Consider the following 23,396-nt stretch of genomic DNA (forward strand, 5'->3'; position numbering starts at 1 on the left):
CAAATTAAATCCAACATTGTATGAAGAGAATTATACAATTCCAAGTATGTAACCCTGGTTCAACATTTGAAAATCAATTAATATAACCCATCACATCAACTGACTAAAGAAGAAAAATCACATGATTATATCAATAAATACAGAAAAGGCACTTGATAAAATCTAAAACTGTTCATGATAAAATCACTCAACAAGCTAAGAATAGAAGAGCACTTCCTCAACCTGGTAAAGAACATTTACAAAAACCAACAAATAACATCATACTTACTGATGAGAAACTGTTCTTCCCCACTAATGCTGGGAAGAAGGCAAGAATGTCCCATAACACTGCTCTACTATTCATTATCATACCAAAAGCCCTAGCTAATGCAATAAGAAAAGAAAATATAACATACATAAATTGGGAAGGAAGAAATTAAACTGTCTGTGTTCATAGATGACATGACTGTCAGTGTAGAAAATCTGAAAGAGTTGTCAAAAAAAAGAAAAAAAAAAAAAAAAACTCCTGGATCTAATTAGTGGTTAAGCAAGGTTTCAGGATACAAGATTAGTGCACAAAAGTCAATTGCTTTCCTATGTACAAGAAATAGACAATTAGAGTTCAAGATTAAAAAAACACAGTAATATTTACATTATCACCAAGTGAATGAAATACTTAGGTATGAATCTGACAAACTCTGTGCAAGATCCAGATGAGGAAACCTACAAAACTCTGATGAAAGTAATCAAAGAACTAAATAAATGGAGAGATATTCCGTGTTCATGAATAGGAAAAAATATTGTAAGATGTCAGTTCTTCCCAACTTAATATATAGATTCAGCACAATCCTAAAGTTCCAGCAAGTTATTTTGTGCATATAGGCAAACAGATTCTAAAGTTTATATGGAGAAGCAAAAGACCCAGTATGCCAGCATAATATTGAAGGAGATGAACAAAGTCAGAAAACTGACACTCCCCCAACTTCAAAACTTACATAAAAGCTATAGTAATCAAGACAGTGTCATACTGGCAAAAGATTAGACAAATAGATCAATGGAACAGAATAGAGAGTTCAGTCATAGATCCAGATATAGTCAACTGATCTTTGACAAAAGAGCACAGGCAAGGATAGTCTTTTCAACAAATGGTGCTAGACACAGAACTTACACCCTTCACAAAATTAATTCATAATGGATCATAGACATGAATGGAAAATGCAAAACTATAAAACTCCTATAGAAAACATAGGAGAAAATCTAGATAGCCTTGAGATTGGCAATGACAAAGATCTGATTCTTTTAAGAAAATGATGGTTAAGTTGGAATTCATTAAAATGTTTCTAAAAAGTCTTCTCTACAAAAGACACTGTGAAAAGAATGAGAGGACAAGCCACAGACTGGGAGAAAATATTTGTAAAAGATATGTCTGATAAAGAACTATTATCTCAAATGTACAAAGAATTCTTAAAACTCAACAAGTAAAAAAAGCAATAACCCAGTTAAAAATGGAAAAAAAAATTTTTTTCAATTATTTTATCTGGGTATTTCACTTCTAAATACCCAGAAGTGGAATTGGTGGATCATATGGTAGTTCTTTTTTTAATTTTTTGAAGAACCTCCATACAGTTTTACATTTTGCATTCCCACCAACAGCGTGCAAGTGTTCCAATTTCTCCACATTAGTTCCAACACTTGTGCTTTGTTTCTTGATAATAACCCTCCTGACAAGTGTGAGGCTATATCTCATTATGGTTCTGTTTTGCATTTCCCTAAAGATTAGCAATGTTGAGCATTTTTTCATATACCTGTTAGCCATTTGTATGTCTTTTTTGGAGAAATATCTATTCAAGTCCTTTGCACATTTTTTAATCAGGTCATTAGTTTTGTTTTTACTTTTCTTTTGTAGGAGTTCTTTACATATTTTGGAGATTAACCCCTTATTAGATATATGATTTGCAAATATTTTCTCTCATCTGGAAGAGATAGCACTCCCATGCTCACTGCAGCACTATTCACAACAACCAATATGTATAAAAACCTAGTCCATCAACAGATGAATAAAGAAAAAGTAGCATATGCATGCAATGGCATACTACTCAGCCTTTAAGAAAAAGAAGGAAATTTGCAATATGTGACGAGTGACGACATGAATGAACCTTGAGGACATTATGCTAAGTGAAATAAGCCAAATGTAGAAAGATAAATACTGCATTATTCCACTTTTACGAGGTAGCTAAAATAGTTCAATTCATAGAATTAAAGAGTAAAATAATGGTTTCCAGAGGCCAGGGAGAGAGGGAAATGGGGAGTTACTTATCAACAGGCATAAAATTTCAGTCAAGCAAGAATATGCTCTAGAGATCTGCTGTATAACATTGCAGTCAATAATAATATACTGTAAGCTTAAAAGTTTGTTAAGATAGTTCACATATTAAGTGTACTTTCCACAATAAAAAATTTTTTAGAAAAAAAATGGGTGAAAAATCTGAATAGGCATCTCAGCAAAGATGATATACAGATGGAAAATATGCATAAAAAGGTAATCAGCATATGTCATTTGAGAATTGCAAATTAAAATAATAATGAGATACCACTATACACCTATTAGAATGATGAAAATTCAAAACATGGACAAATACAAATGCTGACAAGGATGTGGAGCAACAGGAACTATCATTCATTTCTGACGGGAATGCAAAATGGTAAAGCAATTTTGGAAGACAATTTGGCAGTTTCTTACAAAATGAAACATATTGTTAGCATAGAATCCAGCAACTGTGCTCCTTGACATATATCCAAATGAAGTGAAAATTTACATCCACACAAAAACCTACACAAAGATATAGCATCTTTATTCATAATTTGTAAAACTTGGAACAACCAAGATGTCCTTCAGTAGGTATTTGGATAAATAAACTGTAGTACAGCTAGACAATGGAGTATTACTGTCAGCACTATAAAAGAAATGAGCTTTCAAGGCATGGAAAGACATGGAAGAACCTTAAATATATATTACTAAGTAAAAGAAGACTGTCTGAAAAGACTACATCCTCTATGATTCTGTCTATATGACATTCTGGTAAAGGCAAAAGTATGGAGACATTAGAAAGACCAGTGATTGTCAGGGTATAGGGAAGAGGACAGGATATATAGGCAAAGCACAGAGGATTTTTAGGACAATAAAACTATTTTCAATGAAATTGTAATGGCAGATTAGTAATATTACACATTTGCCAAACCCATAGAATGTACACCACCAAAGGTGATCCCTAATGTAAACTATGGACTTTGGGTGATAATGATGTGTCAATGTTGGTTCATAAATTGTTAACAAATGTACTGCACTGGTGTAGTATATTGATGTGGGAGGCTGTGTTTGGAGCGAGCTACAGTGTATGTGAGTACTCTGCATTTTCCACACAATTTTTCTGTGAGTCTAAAACTATTCTAAAAATTAAGGTAACTAGCTGCTATCTTGTGCCATGATAGATTGATTGCCAAGGCAACAATCACATTTCAATAAGGTGGAAAGATTTATGTTTTTGTCAAGTCCCTGAGTGTCAGGGGAACAATGAAGATAGGTCTTGGGAAAGTGTCTGATATCATTTGTGAGGGTGGGGTAATATAATTTATAGTTAGCCACTAAAACCAACTTTCCCCACCTCATAATTTCCTTAAAAGCCCACAAAATATTTGTTTACTAGAAACCTACTTTGGAATACAATTCAATGTTGGAGTAAATAGTATGAGTTGATAAAAATAAAAGTAAAATTATTTAGTTTTCAATTTTTCAGACATGAGTTTCCATTAATATTAGTTTACCCACATCCTGTCATTACAGAAAAAGTGGGTTTATGTTTTCTTTACAGAAAGCAAAAAGTGTTGCCATTCATTGTCTTTATATTTCCAATCAAAAGGATACATGTCCCTTAGAGCAGAAGAAGTTGTGTTATATTGCTGGTTTGTCTTCCTTCCTCTCTCAGTCCTCAAAAATTAACCTTACACCTTTATTAAGATCAGCATTTCAGTCTGTTTTGCAAATAATCTCCCTTTTCTAGATCTAAAGTCTCCTGGTGTAAAGGTATCACATAATATGAAAAGCAATATGTGTAGTATACAGTATACATTTTCAAGTTCACAGTTGTATGACAACAGCTTCTAGCAAACAAAAGGGTGAATCCAAAAACATACTTAGATGAGGTTAAAATACTCAGAGTTGAAAATAATGTTTCTTCAAGATGAGTATACATTCAGGCTTTATAATAATCCTTGATCCTTGATATTATATCAGGGCCAAAACTTTCTTGTGGGTCAGAAGAGAATGGTTACTCTTCCTGCTTCATAACCATACTGTAGCAAGATTTGGAAAATTATAACTTCTTTTAAAATATAGCTATTTTTTTTAAATTCTACACTAAAGGAAGAAATAATTAATAACACATTCAAAGTATCTGGGATCCCATAAAGGCTTATTTTGCATGCCAAATCTGATGACTAGTAGTAGCTGCCTGTAGCACTTTGCTTACAAGTATGATGAAACCAGGTCCAGGCTCAGTGGTATGATTGATTAGTCTTGTTTCTCTTGGCTGTAAGAGGGCACACACCCTAAATATGTGTTGACCCTGTATAAATCTTTTCAATTCAATTCAATCTCAGTCATTTCAATTTAATTCAAATGAACAAGAAGAGAAAAGTAATTTTTTTCAGTATAAAATTTAAAAGTCATTCCCCAGGATCATATACTTAATCCAGAAAAGAAGTCCAAGGACCCATATATACGAGAGAGCTTGGTCAAAAGATAAAAGAGATTGGAAAATAGTTAAAAGAAGAGAAGAAAGATGTTTAAATGGGCCAAAATGGAGTAGGCAATCTTGAAAAAATTTAATTAAGCTAGGCCTTGAAGAAGTGTTTTTAAAGGCAGAGAGAAGGGAATAGTAAGTGTAAAGAAATGGAAAACGAATAAGTAAATGCTAGATGCTATTTTCTTTTTAAACCTTTCTGAGGTTGCCTAAGTAGAAACAATTAAGTTCAAAAGTGAATATTCCAGAGGCTTCTTCTTTTGTTTTGTTTTGTTTGTTTTGCTTTTTGTTTTTTACATCTCCAGTTATGTTTCCACATGTAGTAACTGTACAGTACTTACAATTAGAGTAGATGTAATGATTCAGTAATACAAAGACACATACTGAGTACCTTTCTCTTTATGTCCTAAATCAGGAATCACCATTTCAGCATGACCAACAAAATGAGGAAGAGGGAGAGGGAAAGGAGGAGGGAGAGAGGGAAGGGGTCATACAAAATATACAGAAAAAAATGTTCAAAAAGAGCATCTATGAAAATGAATAAGTAGACATCATAAAGTAATTTTAAACATTTTAATTCCTATTTCCTTGTGGCAATTATTCATATAATTTTTATTTTCTTTTACCTTCTCTGCAACCCTTCTAAGGGTTTGTGGAAAAGTCTAATAGAGGTAGCCTATTTAATGCTTGACCTGTATTTTCCATGGCTAGTAAACTATACTAAGAACATAATCAATTCTAAACATATACTGGTTTCAAAATGACCACATCCTTTCTCAGTCAGCTGCTATTCTGGGAAGCTGAAATGACTTATTATCTGAGACCTATAGACCTCATTCAGTGTAATAATTTCTCATTACATCTATCAACATAAATGTCATTTAAACATCTTATAAGTTTGTAAAATAAATGCTCATTTGAAAATGCTTATGAAGGTCCTTTTTATTTTAAGATAGGCTGTGCTAGTCTGCATTCCACTATTAACTGCTATCACAACACCCAGTTTAGTATTTCCCATATGGGTTTTGTCACAAATTGGAATTAATTTATTTGTTTTGTTCATTTTTTTATTTGTCTATGATATTCCCCCCTCCAGATCGTAAAAACTACAATGTATAGTAGGGACCGTGTGTATCTCGTTCAACATTCTATCCCCAGTGCCAAAGTGTCTGGCGCCTAGGGGACCCTCAAAAACTACATTTTACTTAAGTAAACGGCTAAACCACAAACAGACCTTAAAATGTATCTAGATACCATCATACATCAAATGTCTTGAAAATTGGATAACTTCTTGAAACAGTTATGTGAAGAAAAATAAATGTCTTGGTGGGCGGGGAAGGGGGAGAATTGAAGCAAACATAAAATGCATAGAATTGAAGTGCAGAGCTCACTTAAGTTGATGAATAATGTATCCAAACATTCTAAAGGTCATTTCAATATTATTGGAGCCACAAATAGGTAAATAAATTAACCAAGAGAAATGTCCCCTCATTATTAATGAATGATTTTTAGTCTTAGTAGTAAATCAGTTTCAAGAATGTTTCAGCAGCCAAAGTCTAGCATTAAGACTTAAATATATTATAAAAATAAATAAGAATAATTAGAGTCACAAGCAGGATTCTGTAGTTAACAGTAACAACCCCAGGACCCCTTATATCCTTTGAAATTTTGTGGTAGGTTTATTCCCTCTATCTAAATGTAAATATTTAAAAGAGGACTGTATTTCTAATGGAAATGTGCTAGAGCTTAGGTGTTGCTCCAAGCCAGTGAATAATTATTTTGATTACACTGTAAATCAAAAAGTAAGCATTACTGATGACTCTTTATTGAGGTAAATCAAAGTAATTAGATTGTGTATTTTCTCTCCAGATCAGCTGAATTATTTTACTTTAAACCTTGGAGTTTCTGCAAGTTTTTACGCTGTCAGATACTAGCTTGTCATTTAGACTCTCTGATATTGCACAGGAATTAAATTTAAAGCACACAGTAAAGAATTAAATGTATAATTTTAATAAAATAATGATGGAAATAGTCATAACTTTTTTATAAAGGTATTAATATTTGTTATTCCACCTCACCCAAAAAGAGGAATATATGGAAAGAAAATTCTATAATGAAAGAATCTTATCTTTAAGAGTGTATTTGATAGACATTTCTCCAAAGAAGACATACAGATGGCCAACAAACACATGAAAAGATGATCAACATCACTAATTATCAGAGAAATGTAAATCAAAACTACCATGAGGTATCACCTCACACCAGTCAGAATGGCCATTATCAAAAAATCTACGAACAATAAATGCTGGAGAAGGTGTGGAGAAAAGGGAACCCTCCTATGCTGTTGGTGGGAATGTAAATTGGTACAGCCACTATGGAGAACAGTAAGGATGTTCCTTAAAAAACTAAAAATAGAGCTACCATATGACCCAGCAATCCCACATATATCCAGAGAAAACCATAATTCAAAAGGGTGCATGCACCCTGATGTTCACTGAAGCACTATTTACAATAGCCAGGACATGGAAGCAACCTAAATGTCCATTGACAGAGGAATGGATAAAGAAGATGTGGTACATATATGCAATGGAATATTACTCAGCCACAAAAAGGAAAGAAATAGTACCATTTGAAGAGATATGGATGGACCTAGAGATTGTCATACAGAGTGAAGTAAGTCAGAAAGAGAAAAATAAATATCGTATAAAATCTCTTATATGTGGAATCTAGAAAAATGATACAGTTGAACTTATTTGCAAAGCAGAAATAGAGTCAAAGATGTATAGAAGAAACTTATGGTTACCAAGGGGGGCGGGTGGGATGAACTGGGAGATTGGAATTGACATTTATACACTACTATGTATAAAGTAGATAACTAATGAGAACCTACTGTATAGCACAGGGAACTCTACTCAATGCTCTGTGGTAACCTAAATAGGAAGGAAATCTAAAAAAGAGTGGATATATGTATATGTATAACTGATTCACTTTGCTGTACAGCAGAAACTAACACAACATTGTAAAGCAACTATACTCCAATAAAAATTAATAAAAATTAATTAATTAATTAAATAATCCATGATGCAAAAAAAAAAAAGAGTGTATTTGAAATCGTGGCAAAGGAGATTAAAGACGAAATGGAAAATATAGGTATTTCATCTTGTAAATCTAATGTCCACTTAATATAACTCCGCTGTATGTATCAAAGCATGAATATAATGATTGATTTCAAAACAAAATGGGCATACAGTTCCTGTTACCTATTATGAAGATGAATATGAATGAACAAGCAGTATACAGAAGGCGTCCCGATAGCTTTCACAGGGATTATATGAGTACTTAGTGTGCCTATAGCCACAACACAGGGATTTGGGGATGGGAAGTGTTTTAAAAGAAAGAAACTCTATGATCCTCCCATTGATAAAGATTAAACAATAATGTATTTTTTTACATTTGAACTTTTAGGTTAGAAAAGATAAGCAGAGTATTTTCCTCAATCATCTGTTTGTTTAAATATTCAGTTTTCCTTATCTGTGAAGAACTGTTCTCCATGTTTTACATTTTCTGAACAGTTTGTCCAGAAGGAAAGGGAAAAAGTGCAAGATTTCATGGTCAGTATCTGGAATATGTTTTATTTTGTTTTGACATTTTAAACCAGAAGTCTTTAATTTTCTTCCCATCACATATCCCCTTCTAAATCCTTATTATGTAACACTTAACCCTGCTCCTGCAATCTGCCTACACCCACAGATACACACAACTGAGACAATTATATCCAAGTTCTACCAGCAAATGGACTGACCATCAATCTATAACTTTATTCTGGTTTGAAAACATGAGTTAGGCTTATGAGAAGTCTCTCTTGGAGAAAATTTTATGAAAGTGATTTAAGGAGCTTTTTATGGTTGAGAATAGTATGAATAGCGTTAGCACTACATGTATTTTCTTAAAGATTATATAATACTACTCAACTATAAAATCACCTGTGCCTGTTTTTTGTTTTTAAATAGCGTATGTGTAATCTTTCTGTAATCTGTTCTATGGCAATTATTCTTCCACTTTTCCTTTGGATCAAATTTGGTAATTCCTATTTTGCTAGGAGTTAGCCATTTCCTCTAAATTTTTATGTTGTTGGTAAAATAAGTAAATTGTGTCATCATTTTTGACATAATTCTGACAGTATATATTAACATTTAATAATTCACATACCATCTAAGTGTATGATACACACTTCTGAGAATCTAGTTAATAGAAATGAGTAATAATATATAAAAGTATGTGAATAAGGACGTTTATTATAGCATTGTGTGTTGTGACAATAAAATAACTAAAAGCAGCTTTAATGCCCAACAATAAAGAAATGGCTTAACATATTTTGTGTCATCTAAAAGCATAGATTAATGGGTACAGAGTTTCAGTTTGGCAAGATGAAGAGTTCTGGAGATAGTGATGTCGCTTGCATGACAATGTGATGACAATGAGAGTGTACTTAAAGCCATGGAATTGTTCACTTAAAAATCATTAGGACGGTAAATTTGATGTATATTTTCCCATCATTAAAAAATGAAAATAAAAATAAAGCATAAAGTTTACATTTTTAAACAATTATTATTTTATTTATTGTTCTAGGTCAAGTGAAATGACTATAACTCAGGATTTTTAATCAAAGAATGTGGTGTGTGTGTGTGTGTGTGTGTGTGTGTGTGTGTGTGTTTTCCCTGTATGAGGCATATGTTCAGTAAACAAACCCTAGTAAGGAGAGATTTGTCTGAGACTATCTGTCAATTGGGTGATACCCCTACCATATTTTAATGCATAATAAGATAAAATACTTTGCCTCTACATCATATGTAAAACTCTAAATAGACTGGATTTTGAATGCATAGCAATTGCATAAATATACATTGTAATATTCCATGGGTTCATTTTAAACTAATAGGATCTAATTAAAAGAGAACCCTAAGGAGACACCTAACTAAACCTAAATATATATGAAGTTGTTATATTATTTTTATTTGTTTTTAATACTCAGATTTATCCACAGTTGAATGCATGACTTTTTAATTCAACAGGGATTCAGTTAATGAGAGAAATGAAAAAAGAAAAAAATGTTAAAATTTTGTAAAAGAATCTTTCTTAATTTCCAACAAACCACCTAGGGTTATAAATGTATGAATTATAGCTACAGCCTTTGAATAAATATCTAAACTATAGTTTTATAATTTAAAATATTGAAATTTTGGTTATATGTTGAAAAATGAGATATTCTGGTTTATTGACAATTTAGCATAAATCCTGTTCCATTGTATATTCTGTTGAAACTTTTTCCACTTTTGGTTACTTTCTCATTTCAGTAAGTACATTCTAATAAACACAATTTAATCTTTCTTTGATAATAAATCTTATCAAAATGCCTTCAGGATTATCATCCAGAGCATAAATACTCATGGAGAAGTATAAAATTTTGGAAATAGAGACAAAGAATTGCTACTGGCTCCAAAACTTACTACTACATGTTTAACGCCAAATTGGTTTTTTGGCAATTTTCCTCTTTTTGTCTAAAAAACATGAGCCAAGTTCTAGGTAATGAAGGTTTTACTTTCTTCAACCATCCCAGACTTCATTCAAGAGAGCAGCAAGTTTGCTTTCATTGTGAAGTCCCAGCACCTTGCACAACTCAGACTTTTCATTGGAAACAGGATCAAGTGCCTGTTAAGACAAGGCTGAAAAACATAAATTTCCAACTCTCCTCTTCTTCTGCTCATGCTCACAAATTTCTACCAACTGTAAATAACAATGTGTGGTAGGTTGCACTTAGAATACTAGTTGTCCAGGATTCTTTCCTCATGCAAAATATTTCTCAGATTTAGGAAGACTCAGATATGCTTCAACCAACTGCCTTAGGAATCTGGGTGGGGATTTTTAATGGATTTAATATATGAATCAGATTTACATAGACTATAAACTTACCTTGAATATATAATAAAAATGACAGAGAAATGTCCCACATCTGATTTTTATTCCAGAGACAATTCTCAATGTAAATATTAAAATGATTAAACAAATTATAGATGAAACTGTTTCCCTTTTTTCCATAAACTTCTGCTTAGCAGAGGGAACTCTACTAAAATTAATTTATTTCACAGCAGTTCTAAATTTCTGATTTTTGATCTGATAAAATGTTCACTATAGCTTAGAATGTTTATACTGTAATGACCCCAAAATGGCTGGCAAGTGTAGAGTGGAGGTTATTTTGAAATAATTATTATTATTTTTAAAAGTATTTCCAATTTATTTACTTTTGGCTGAGTTGGGTCTTCATTGTGGCATGCAGGCTTTCTCTAGTTGTGGCAAGTGGGGGCTACTCTTCGTTGCAGTGCGCGGGCTTCTCATTGCGGTGACTTCTCTTGTTCCGGAGCACAGGCTCTAGGCATGTGGGCTTCAGTAGGTGTGGCATGCAGGCTCAGTAGTTATGGCACACGGGCCTAGTTGCTCCATGGCATGTGGGATCTTCCCAGACCAGGGCTCGAACCCATGTTCCCTGCATTGGCAGGTTAATTCTTAACCACTGCGCCACCAGGGAATTCCCGAAAATAATTATTTTTAGCAACCCAATTCCATCTATAATATTAGAGAAAATATATACAAATGAATTGGAATATGGACAGCATTTAGGTGGTTACATAAATAAAATATTAATTTGATTTAGTGATAATATTGTGGTAATTATTCTCTTGGATTTATGTTGTTATTTTAATATAGCATTTTCAGTAAAGTAATACTTTTAAATCAGAAAAATAAAAACAAAAGCTCTGGCCCATTGTCAATTAAGTTTATGAGGAAAGATGTTTATAAAGGTTATGTTCAAAGTACAATAAAGTAAGCACGTGTTCACAAGTGTTTCTACATGTTGGTCAATGTGGTGATATTTTAAGACCGGTTTTTATTAGTCTATCTCTATAACATTTTTTAATTTGTATTTGCTTTTTCTCACATAGTCTCCATGTCTTAGCTAAGCAAGAACCCTTGAGGAGAAAACTACAAAATAATTGAGTAAATAATGAGGGTAAATTGTCATCTCTAGTCAACTATACCGTCTAACAGAAACTGTAGAAAATGAAGCAACGCATGAATTTAGCCTGTTATTCTAAGAATTTAAGACAACACCCTTTGGGGTGATGTCCTTCTCTTGCATTCCTTTTTTGCCAGGATCTTTTCCAGCCTAACAGTACTGACATATGTTTTGTTCGGATTTTCTTTTTGAGGGGAGGGCTTGTGGAAGGGGCTGGTTGAGTTATGTGTTACAGACACTGATGATTTTCCGAAGACGGGGTAACATTCCTCTTCAAAACAGTTTACTACAAACTCTAAAGAGAGATCTTGGGAAACCTCTGAGCTGTGTCTAATCTTATAGCATTGTTCCCTGCAATGGTTTAAAGTTGACAATTCAAGTTGAAATTAGCAATTAATTGTGTAAAGTGCCTATATCTTTACATGTTTATTTCATCTTCAAACATTATATATTTTGCATTGATTCTGCAGCTTTTACTCTTTAACTAAGATTTTGCAATTTGTGATTATGGAGGCAGCACATCTTCAACGTTTTCTGGCACTAAGTACCATTAAAAGCCATTTTATGGCTCTCCAATCATTAAAACCTTAGTATTACTGGAGCAGCGAAAAGAACTCTGCCTATTACCTGGGGATAATGCTACCATTATGTTGAAGTTCAATGGAGTAAAAATAAAGGCCAACTACAACATGGGCCTGTGTTTTATTTGACCCTGTGATCATTTAGCACTGAACTGGGAGTCCAGTACAGCTGTCAACTGACTTTCCAATGCACTCAGGAAAGTATGCAACCTATACGCTATTTCCTAAGCAGAAACGATTTAGGGAATTCGTTTAAAAACAAACAAACAAAAAAAAATATGAGAGTCCCTCTGCCTAGGTCGTCACCTCCTTTGATTTTGGGGTCAGTAGCCTAAAGGTAATATTTTAAATAATAAATAAAATTTCAAAAATAAGAAATGAAAAATCTAGAAATCATTTAAATATTTTTCTTTCGTTCGTTCTTTTTTCTTTTTCTTTTCTTTTCTTTTTTTTTTAACATCTTGGCACAGAGCAAGCGGGAAGTTACTTAGCAAGGTTCCGGGTTTCCTTGCGCCCCGCCCGCTCGCCCTACCACAGCTAGAAGCTTTTAGTCCCTGGGTCGGTCTGTCCTGCAGGGCGCAATCCCTGTCCATCGGTCTGCGCTCTGCCCGCCCGCCGCGCATCTGCCCTTCTCTCCTGACTCCGCCCCGCATCTGTCCGGAACCTCCTCGCGTCTGAGCTGACCCAGTGCGCGTCTGCCAGTCAGTCCCTCCGGACCCGCCGCGAGTCTCAGGCTGCCGAAATCTCCGCGCGTCACTCGGTCCGTACCCAGTGGGCATCTTGGGTATCTGGGCGGTCTCCGGTCCCCCGCGCGTGTGTCTGTCTGTCTGTCTCTCTGTCCGATCCGCCGCCTGCAGCCTGCCTGCCCGGCCGCAGCGCACCAAGTGTCCAGTCTGCCCTTTCGCTGACGCTGAGTGTGTGTAGCGCGGCCTTAGTGAGCGCGAGCCCTTCTGAGACCGGCCAGGCAGCCGGCGGAGGAATACACGTTCGGCCTCTGCCCTTGTTGATATCATTTTAAGCCCGCACGAGCTTGAGGCCTATATTTATGCAGAAAACGGGTCGTGAGGCCTCTGTCGGCAAGGCTAGATGTGGGGAGCCAGCCAGCTGCTTGATGATTTCTTACAATTTAACGGGGAAAGGGACATTTCTTTCCTACTACTGGCTTTTGAAACTGATTTTAGATCTGAATGGGTGGAAATTCTAAGCCACCTTAGGGAGAACGGATTCGTTATTGGGGTGCTTTTTTGTCTGATGCGTTTGTTCTGAGCCTGCTGACCAGCTGTTTCTGAACTTCATTTTCTCAGCCTCAACAGTGATTCTGAGTCTGCTTTTAGCTTCCTTCGCCTTGGCTTTTTTCTGTTTGTGAACAGCTGCTTGGCCCATAGCTTAGAGAAAGCAACCTCTTTTTCTCTCCCAAGAAAGCCTCCTCCCTGTGCTCAGAGAGATGGGGAGTGGGGAGCCTAATCCTGCTGGCAAGAAAAAGAAGTACCTCAAGGCTGCCCTGTATGTGGGTGACTTGGACCCAGATGTCACCGAGGACATGTTATATAAAAAGTTCAGGCCTGCTGGCCCTCTGCGCTTCACCCGAATCTGCCGTGACCCGGTGACCCGCAGCCCCCTGGGCTATGGCTATGTTAACTTCCGCTTTCCTGCGGATGCTGAGTGGGCCTTGAACACCATGAATTTTGATTTGATTAACGGCAAACCTTTCCGCCTAATGTGGTCTCAGCCAGATGACCGCTTAAGAAAGTCTGGAGTTGGAAATATATTCATCAAAAACCTGGACAAATCCATAGACAATAGGGCCCTTTTTTATCTGTTTTCTGCTTTTGGGAGCATTCTCTCCTGCAAAGTCGTATGCGATGACAACGGCTCTAAGGGTTATGCCTATGTGCACTTTGACAGCCTGGCCGCTGCCAATAGGGCCATCTGGCACATGAACGGAGTGCGGCTCAACAACCGCCAGGTGTACGTTGGCCGATTCAAATTTCCGGAAGAGCGGGCAGCTGAAGTTAGAACTAGGGATAGAGCGACTTTCACCAATGTTTTCGTTAAAAACTTTGGAGATGACATGGATGACGACAAACTGAAGGAACTTTTCAGTGAGTACGGGCCAACTGAGAGTGTTAAGGTAATAAGAGATGCCAGTGGGAAATCGAAAGGCTTTGGATTTGTGAGATACGAGACACACGAGGCTGCCCAAAAGGCTGTGTTAGACCTGCATGGAAAGTCCATCGATGGGAAAGTCCTCTATGTAGGGCGAGCACAGAAGAAAATTGAACGCCTGGCTGAGTTAAGGCGAAGATTTGAGCGGCTGAGATTAAAAGAAAAAAGTCGGCCTCCAGGGGTGCCTATCTATATTAAGAACCTAGACGAGACCATCGATGATGAAAAACTGAAGGAGGAATTTTCTTCCTTTGGATCAATTAGCCGGGCCAAAGTGATGGTGGAAGTGGGGCAAGGCAAAGGGTTTGGTGTCGTCTGCTTCTCCTCTTTTGAAGAGGCTACCAAAGCAGTAGATGAGATGAATGGTCGCATAGTGGGCTCCAAGCCTCTGCATGTCACCCTGGGCCAGGCCAGGCGCAGGTGGTGAGAATAAGAATGCTCAATTTGTTTCAGCCTTAAGCTGGTGCCTACTTAGTTTGGGCTACTTTGTGATAAGAGGTTATTTTATGTGAATTCACAGGTTTTTTTAAGTGAATACTTTCTTTTGAAAAAAAGTGAAACTAGAAAACCTTGTTCATTTTAGTGAAGAACATAATTTCTAATTGTAAAACTGTCATTTTGTACTATTTTTCGATATAATAGCCTTAGGAATATGTAGAATAAAGTTTATTCCTCCACATGCTTTTTTGCTAAACCAGTCAAGGTGAGGTAATGGAGTATATTTCCTTCCTTATTTCACTAATACTACTAAATTTAATTTCTCCTATGAAAGTATTCTTGAGATGGTCCTTACTTCTGAGTCTATTACAGTGAAAATTTCTAACTTGCTTTTTGAGAAATCAGTAGAGCAGGGGAAAGTTTATGTGATCCAGTTAATGTTTGTGTATAATTTCACTTTAAATTATTATTTAAAATGAATATTCCTTTAAAAGATGTGAGCTTTCTTTCTTCCTTTTATTTATTTATATATGTTTTCCTTTTTAATATATTGTGGGCATACCACAGACTTGATAGTGACTTTGACTAAGTTTTGAGTTTTCGTTATTAACTTCATGCCCAGAGAAAGAAGTATATTGGTATTTCCTCAATCAGTACCTTAGAAAATTAACACTTTAAACAATGATTATTTAAATTCTAAGTTTCATCTTAAAAACCTTTTCTGAGAGCTTTGATATTTGAAGACAGTCTAAGGAGCATTCTTATCACTCATTTTTCTAAACTCCTTATACATGGATCATATTTAATCAACAAGAAAGGTGAATAACAGCACTGAATTGCCTTTGTCTATAAATAACTTTAGGATTAACTTCAGCCTCTGTTGTGTCAATATAGAAGGTAAACAATCCTGTAATGATGTTGAAAACTACTTTGAAGAACATCTTCTATTAAACTTGTCATTATCTCTTATAAATTGTTGAATATATCAATAAGGTAATATTCACAGATGTTTCAAAGTTAAGGAAAAGGTCATCTCTCTTGATTAAGTCACATGCCTCCATCTATCATATGAGAGCTCTTAATCCAGTGTGGTTCTCTTTTTGTCTAGCTGCTTGGAAGTTGCGACAAAATGTTCTGTTCTATATTGCAGTTACATTATTTAGCCTGTAATTTCTATACTATGGACTTTCTGTGTTTCACTTTTAGTTCCCTCTTCTCCATATCCATCTACCTTCCATCCATATTACACTTGCTTTCATATTTTCTTTGGATTGCCTTTCTTTTAATATATGCCAGTTTGAATCCATTTTGGAATTAGAGAGATAAATACCTAATTTAGGTGAAATTGAAATAATTACTTTTTAAAAATAGGATTCACTCATACCAGATCCAACAGTAAGAAAATGTTTTAACTCTATTCTCAGTTGGTTTTTATTTATATAGAAATCTTTGGTTTCATACATAATACAATATAAATATATAATTTTATTAACACTTTTGTTGGCTATTTGCCCATAAAATAATGAGAATAACCTGTTTCTATGTAATTCTTTATCTACAAATGACTTGTATATTCATTATCAAATATTTTCAAATGGAAATTACTCTTTTTATTGATTATAAACATAATACATGCTTCTTGTAAAAAAAAATGTACAACAATGCAGAAACTTATAAAGAAGGAATTAAAATTCCCAGAGTTCAGAGATAACCACTATTAATATTTTAAGTGCGTGCATTAATATTTTAAGCGTGTGCATATCCTTTCATGCCTTTTCCCCTATGTATACACACACTGTTTTACAAAAAAAAAAAAGAAAACATACTATATGTACTGTTTTTTTTTTTTATTTTAAACTAAAACATAATCATCTTTTCATATCAATAAATACCAATCTGTGTCATCAACTAGTGGCTGCATAGTATTCCATTGGGTGGATGTACTATACCTTATCCTAAGTAGTTCATTATTGAATGAGATTTACATGCTTTTCAATGTTTCTACATTTGTAAACAGTGCTGTGATGAACATCCTTGCTTAAAAACAGTATGAGTTATAGGAGCTTGATAAAAAATATCTAGAGCATGTAAAAGCTTAAATCTACTAGAAAAATAAAAATGCACATCATATTGATATATATGTATCTAAAATTTGAAAAGTGTTGATGATATATTCTTCATTTAAATACAAAAGAAAAAAACTAACAGGATATAATTTTTCATATTTTATGAGTCTACTTGCTTTACATCATTGTGATCATTAAGATATATGAAAATGAAGCAACTTCAAATAAAATTTAAAATACTTACATTGGTAATTATTTACCATATGTATTCTCTATTCCTTTTCCCCCATTGCCAGTTTTCATTTAAATTTGTAAACTTGAAGTGTCAGTGTTAAGACCTTTACAAATGCTTTGATTCAGAATAAATCGCGAAAGATTTCTAGAAGGTAAAAATCCACAAGTATAAGCATTTAATACATTTTGGGAAATTATTTAAGAATTTAAATTATTACTGTTTTCAAAAAGCTAGTCAGTATAAAGAAAAGGATTAATTAAAATGTGGCTAAAAGTACAGATAAAACATACATGTTAGGACCCTGCAAATCAGTCAAAAGAACTCTGTAAATTCAGGTGGAAAATATAAATATAAGCCGGGGGAAAATATAAAGGAAAGGTAATCTCTATTTAAACACAAGCACCTGGGTAGTTTTTCAATCTTGTACTTTTCATTTTTAGCTACATTTAATACACTTCTAATAATTAAGACTTCCAAGGGGGAGCAAAACAACTGAACAGCTTAAATCAGTGACAAAGCATTAAAATAGGTTATTATTCATTTTCTAGATAATTAGTAAAACTATACTATCAATGATCAACTTAGTAGTGGTGTGTTTAGTACTAAGGTTTTGTTTTTTGTTTTTCTTACTCTTTTTTTCAGCTTTTCAAAATAGTTACTTGTACAAGTTTCAAATGTGCCCAGGGAGAAGAAAATTAAGAACATTTTTTGTGTGTGTGATTGCAAGCACCATAGAAAAGGTTATTTGGGGAGGATTTTCTGTATAGGAAGTTTCAAGCATCCTGGTGCTTTTCTGGTTGAATCTATGGTTAAGGGGAAAAATAAGATGTTACATGTGTAAGTGATATTTTTAGCCGAGTGAAAAAAGTAAGAATTACTTTTTTCTTTAAGGGAATATTTAGGAATGGAGTGAATACCATCTTACCTATAAATAAATAGCCTAATTTAAGGGAATAGTTAGAAATGTATCAATAAATGACTGATTATAGATGATACAGGTGTTCCCAGCACCTATGACAATACTTGGAATATAATTAGCATTCCATGATTACTTGCAGAAGTAATGAGTTCATAACCTATGGATTATATCTCTCCACTTCTTTGCTTTCCAAGTCTCTTTTCAGTATTAACAAGAGAAATGAGTTATTACAGAATAAGCCATTTTTATTAAATCTCGTCCTATGAAGAAATAATTAAGAACAGATTGGTTACATAGATTGGTGCTTTTAACAGTGTTACTGATGACACAGACTCACTGATGACACAGACTCATTTTTTCTCAATGTTCAACACTTGATTGATGGGCCTACCTTAGACAGAGCTTCTAATAATTGGCATAACTTAGGTAAAAGTCTATTTGTAGAGTAACACTTTATAAATAAATTATTGGGATGGTGCTTCAAGACCAAGACTATTCCACAAGATCTTGCTCCTATATTGAACCAAGCAATGATGATCATCCCTGAGACACTACTGCTTGTGCATGTGAAATGAATTAATTCTTACATATTTCAGGGTGTTATTTACTTCCTATGAATTATAACCTAACAAATGGTTTCCTGGAGCCTTAAGAAAGTTAATGTATCCCACTTGGCTCCAGGGGATCATGGTCAGTAGTTAGAAGTAATCTAGCTACCACTGGATATCTGAAACGAGAGAGGCCTAACTCAACATACAAATACTGAGGATGTAATTCCCATGAAACTTTTTTTTTTTAATTTTTATTGGAGTATAGTTGCTTTACAATGTTGTGTTAGTTTCTACCCTATGAAACTTTTAAAAACCAACTCCAAGTACTTTCACCCTCAAAAGTCAGAGTCAGTTTTAAAAGGTCTCCCATTTGGCACAAAAAAAAGATCAATGTTCTCACTAAATTTCTCATCAAAATTTGAGGCCTTCATAGTTTATTTAATTTTAAAAAATATTTAGTGCTTTAAAGAGACCGCAAGAAAAAGGATGAGTGCTGATATTGTATGGCATCACTGTCTCAGTCATCATAGTAAATTAGTTTCTTTGTTTTAGAACTAATAGTAAGTAAAACACCAGATGTTGGCATCTTTTGTATAATAAATAAGACTTCTATAATGTATAATAAATAACTTTACATATTTTGAGATTGATTTGAAACTTCCAAAAGGGTAAATTATGCTTCTGAAAAATCAAGGACTTCTAAAATCAATATTTGGGGGGCATTTAAAAAGTAATTTTAAACTAATTTACACAGAATGGCAAGCGACTCTTCCTTAAGTCACCACTCAGGATTTGAGGCAGACTAAATTCCTGTAAAGAACAAACGCAGAGAGGAATTTGCAAGCTCTTCTTTTTCAGAGTTTCAGGAAGCCCAGCATATATACCTAATTGGTTTCATTGTACAGAAAAACATATTATACATTAATGTCCCTAAATAAAGGAATAAATACCTTTTTTGTGATGAAGGGTAGCTTTATTACATTATGGCAAGGATGGTAACAAAACAATGCAAGTCAAGATGAAGAATGTATTTCCCTGTTCACTGAGGAATTTTTAAAAAGGGGGATTTGTGAAATAATTCAAGAATAATTAAAAGAAGGAACATAGAGAAACAAAGAGTAATTTAAATGTTATAAATCTAAATGAATACTATAAAGACAGTAAAATTCTACCTAGTTTGATATCTACTTTAGGGTGAAGCTTCATGAATTGTTTTCGTTCACTACATATGGTTATTCTTAACACTGATTTGACTACTACAGTAACACTAAACCTTTGGAATATTTCATTTCTAAGTGAATTTCTTTAATTATTGGTGCTGGTCTGCTCCTCTCTATTCTCTTACCCCCATCGCCTAATCTCAACTCCATCCTTCGTGGAACACTCAAGTTTATATAAGGTATTTCTGGTTTACGTAGTTTGTGAAAACATCACCTCAAACACTTCTGTTAGATGTGCATGTATGTGATGTTGTACCATTTTGTTGAGATAAAGTTTCAGAACTTGCATGTCAAGCCACAGTAGATAGTGGAAAACATCTACTGTTTATATATGGATGAATGTATCTAGCTGAAGATATTCTTTTTAAAATAATGTAAATATCAGAACGATGCTAATTAAAATAACAACAAAGCTGTGGGGTCTGTTTGGAATTGTGGTTTCATAATGTATACATGAGCTGGAGCATCTGATTACCAAAGACTGAGTAATACATATTGCTAATGTGGGACAAATTTTGAGATATGAAAGCAACATTCCAAGCATAACAAGAGATAAAGCTAAGAGAAACTGTCCAACTTTTCTGAACGGGCAGCATAGGCAATGAATATTATCTATATGCAGCCTTTAGTTGTTATGTGGAGACACACCACAATAATGTGAAGTCTCTCAGTCAAAGAATAATATATAGGAAGATACAGTTTTCTGAAACTTCTATTATATTTTGATGTAAGTGAAACAAACTGTGAAAGAATGAAAAAAAGTCTGAACTAAGTATGTCTCTTACTTTAGTCTCCAAGAGAAAAAGTTTCACTTTAAGCAGAATGATTTTCTTAGATCACTGGGTCATTTTAACTGTTTTTTATCTTTAGATTGTGAGAGATGCAGTTATGTAATCTATTTTATTGCTCAAAGACAAATGTATTTCCTCAATATATTCTATTTTTAAGATAATATATAAACCAGAAAATGGTGTCACAATCTTTCCTCAACAGCAAGTTTCACCATACAGATCATTTAAGCTGGATTTCTGATATAAGTAATTGCATGTTTGAAATTTTATCTCTAATCTGGGGCCAAGAATTTAGGGCTGTGAGAAATGTGTTTTAATTGGTCTTGGAGCATACTTTTTTAGAGTACTGTTTGGTAGAACTTTTCAAGTTTCTGGGTAAAATTGAAAATGTTATCAAGTATTTGAAACAATATGGAATCTGTCTCTAAAATCAAAATTAGGGCTCATTGAATAACTAAGAACACTACATTAAATGATTTTAGTCAGTATTAGGAATTCATCAGTAAAAGAGGAATTTCAGATAAATTGAGAACACATATTTTGAAATGCAAAAAAAGTGAATTAATACTAGCGAATACATTGTCCTCAGGGAGAGAGTTCCCACAAAAATATTTAAAAGTAAAGATTGGATACAAAAGGGCAAAAAAAAATCATGGAAATCTTTCACAACTACTCAGAGAGAGGAGCCTCATTTCTCTGGTGACCCATCAGCTGAGGCCCAAAGAGCAACAGAAATATAGAGAAGGTGGTGAAAAGAGGAAAGATTTGGCCTTTAGAAATATGAACTTGTAGTGCCCCATGGAAACTTCATTAAGAAAAGTCAGGATTTAACGCTTAAAATTCTCTCAGGAGATAAATTATTTCTTCCTTTCTTAATCTCACATACACTACTTAAAATCTCAGGACTTCCTGGAATTCTCATTAAGATATTCCAGCAATAATTTCTAACTTCCAACAACAATGACTCTGAAATGTGTTATAGTGTTTTGCTTTTTTTAAGCTCCCTATGTTTTAGTGTTTGAACTCAGTTAGCTGTCCCAAGATTTACGCTTTCCAACATGCACTGGTAAATTTATAAATTTACTATGACACAAATGGTAGATCATTTGTATCAAAAATTCAAGGTTTGCTTGGTGATGGGGGAGGGAGGCAGTACTAATTCTAGTAAAGTTAAAATCTTGTTGTTTATAGGGAAATTGGATGCACTGATGGATGGATGAATATGTGCATACATACATAAATATATGCATAAACAATAATAAAGAGGGGATAAAAAGGGAGATAAGAACAAATGCATGGAACCCAGGAATAATGATGTATCCTCTGTCATATGGGTTCAAATTCAGAACCACAGACCTCCTACACCAAAAACAATGCTTTGATTCCCAAACAAGGCTGTGTTCCAAGGAAAGGTGATAGGACAAATGATGACGGGTGGAAAGAGCCATAGGCAAGTTTGGTCCCTGTGGCAATTCACTCCAGTGAGATCTTTATAATGAACTGATATTTACCAGCATGCTGGTGGTGAAGTACTGGCCCACATGTAGTTAAAAATTCAGTATTGAAACTTGCTCAGTGCAAGTTGGCATTCTGTGTTTCTCAAAATTTGCTCCAGAACGTCTCAGAATTACCTGGGGTGTTTGTTAAAATTGAGATTCCTGGGACTTGCCCGTGGCTTACTGAATCAAAACTGATATAGCAGTGATGAAGGTGAGGTGAACAACAGAAATCTACATTTTTCTCATAGCTTCCAGGTGATTCTTATGCACACTTACAAAGATCTAGAACAAGAGTCAGCAAACTTTTTCTGTAAAGGACCAGATAATAATGTTTGCCTTTGTGGGATAAGAAGTAACATCAAGGATATTATCCAGGCACCTATACAACAAGAAAAATCAAATTTCTACACATTTTAAAATTGAAAAAATTCAAAATATAGTGATGATAATGATAATAAAAGAGTATTTTTGTGATACAATTCTAATGAGAAGAATTTGGGGGGTTACACTTTGCTAAATTAGGGTTCAAAGTTAGTTTTCTCAGTCGTCAAATCGATAGTAAATGTGTTCATCTGTAAGAACCCTTTTAACTTATAGGCCATACAAAAACAAGTGGCGGCCCAAATTTGGCCTGCAAGTTATAATTTTCCAACCCCTGCTCTAGAAACACTGGTCTAAAGATTTTAGCCTAGAAAATATTTCCCAAGGTTAGCAAATTAAGATAACTGAAAAAAAAACAAAAAACACCTTATCAACTTATATCATTCTAGGGAAAAATTTCTCAACAAATGGTAGATGAAAGTATCCAAAACAATCTCATTATAAAAAAGCATCCCATTTGAGTAGGAAAAATGTTATATACGGTATGTACAGTATATACTGTGTGTACATGTATGTGTTTATACTATGTATATGTGTGTGTGTGTCTGTGTGTGTGTAAAGACTATACAATTACATCTAAACACTGAGTAATTTTCTTTGGTTATAAAATTATAGGTGATTATTGTTTTCTTCTTCTTTATTATTTTTTTCCTAAATAGTTTATAACTAAAATGTAGAATGTCTTTAATAAAGAAAAAC

At 34.2% G+C, this 23,396-nt stretch overlaps 1 protein-coding gene across 3 annotated transcripts; it reads left to right on the forward strand.

Annotated features, from left to right (window-relative positions):
- The first annotated feature begins 12,975 nt into the window (after positions 1-12,975).
- PABPC5 (poly(A) binding protein cytoplasmic 5) lies at positions 12,976-15,530 on the forward strand. 3 transcript variants are annotated; one of them, XM_068533161.1, is made up of 2 exons: positions 12,976-13,191; positions 13,736-15,530. In XM_068533161.1, the coding sequence occupies exon 2, from the start codon at positions 13,876-13,878 to the stop codon at positions 15,022-15,024; it is 1,149 nt and encodes a 382-aa protein (XP_068389262.1). In that variant the 5' UTR covers positions 12,976-13,191; positions 13,736-13,875; the 3' UTR covers positions 15,025-15,530. The 3 variants fall into 3 exon arrangements, with proteins under 3 accessions (XP_068389262.1, XP_068389263.1, XP_068389264.1); XM_068533162.1 differs by having other exon boundaries at positions 13,850-15,530; XM_068533163.1 differs by having other exon boundaries at positions 13,854-15,530.
- The last annotated feature ends 7,866 nt before the right edge of the window (positions 15,531-23,396 follow it).

This window comes from Eschrichtius robustus, chromosome X (genome assembly GCF_028021215.1).
Source record: "Eschrichtius robustus isolate mEscRob2 chromosome X, mEscRob2.pri, whole genome shotgun sequence".
Taxonomy (NCBI): domain Eukaryota; kingdom Metazoa; phylum Chordata; class Mammalia; order Artiodactyla; family Eschrichtiidae; genus Eschrichtius; species Eschrichtius robustus.

Coding starts and splice junctions, on each gene's coding strand:
- PABPC5 (XM_068533161.1), top strand. CDS start 13,876: ATGGGGAGTGGGGAGCCTAATCCTGCTGGCAAGAAAAAGAAGTACCTC.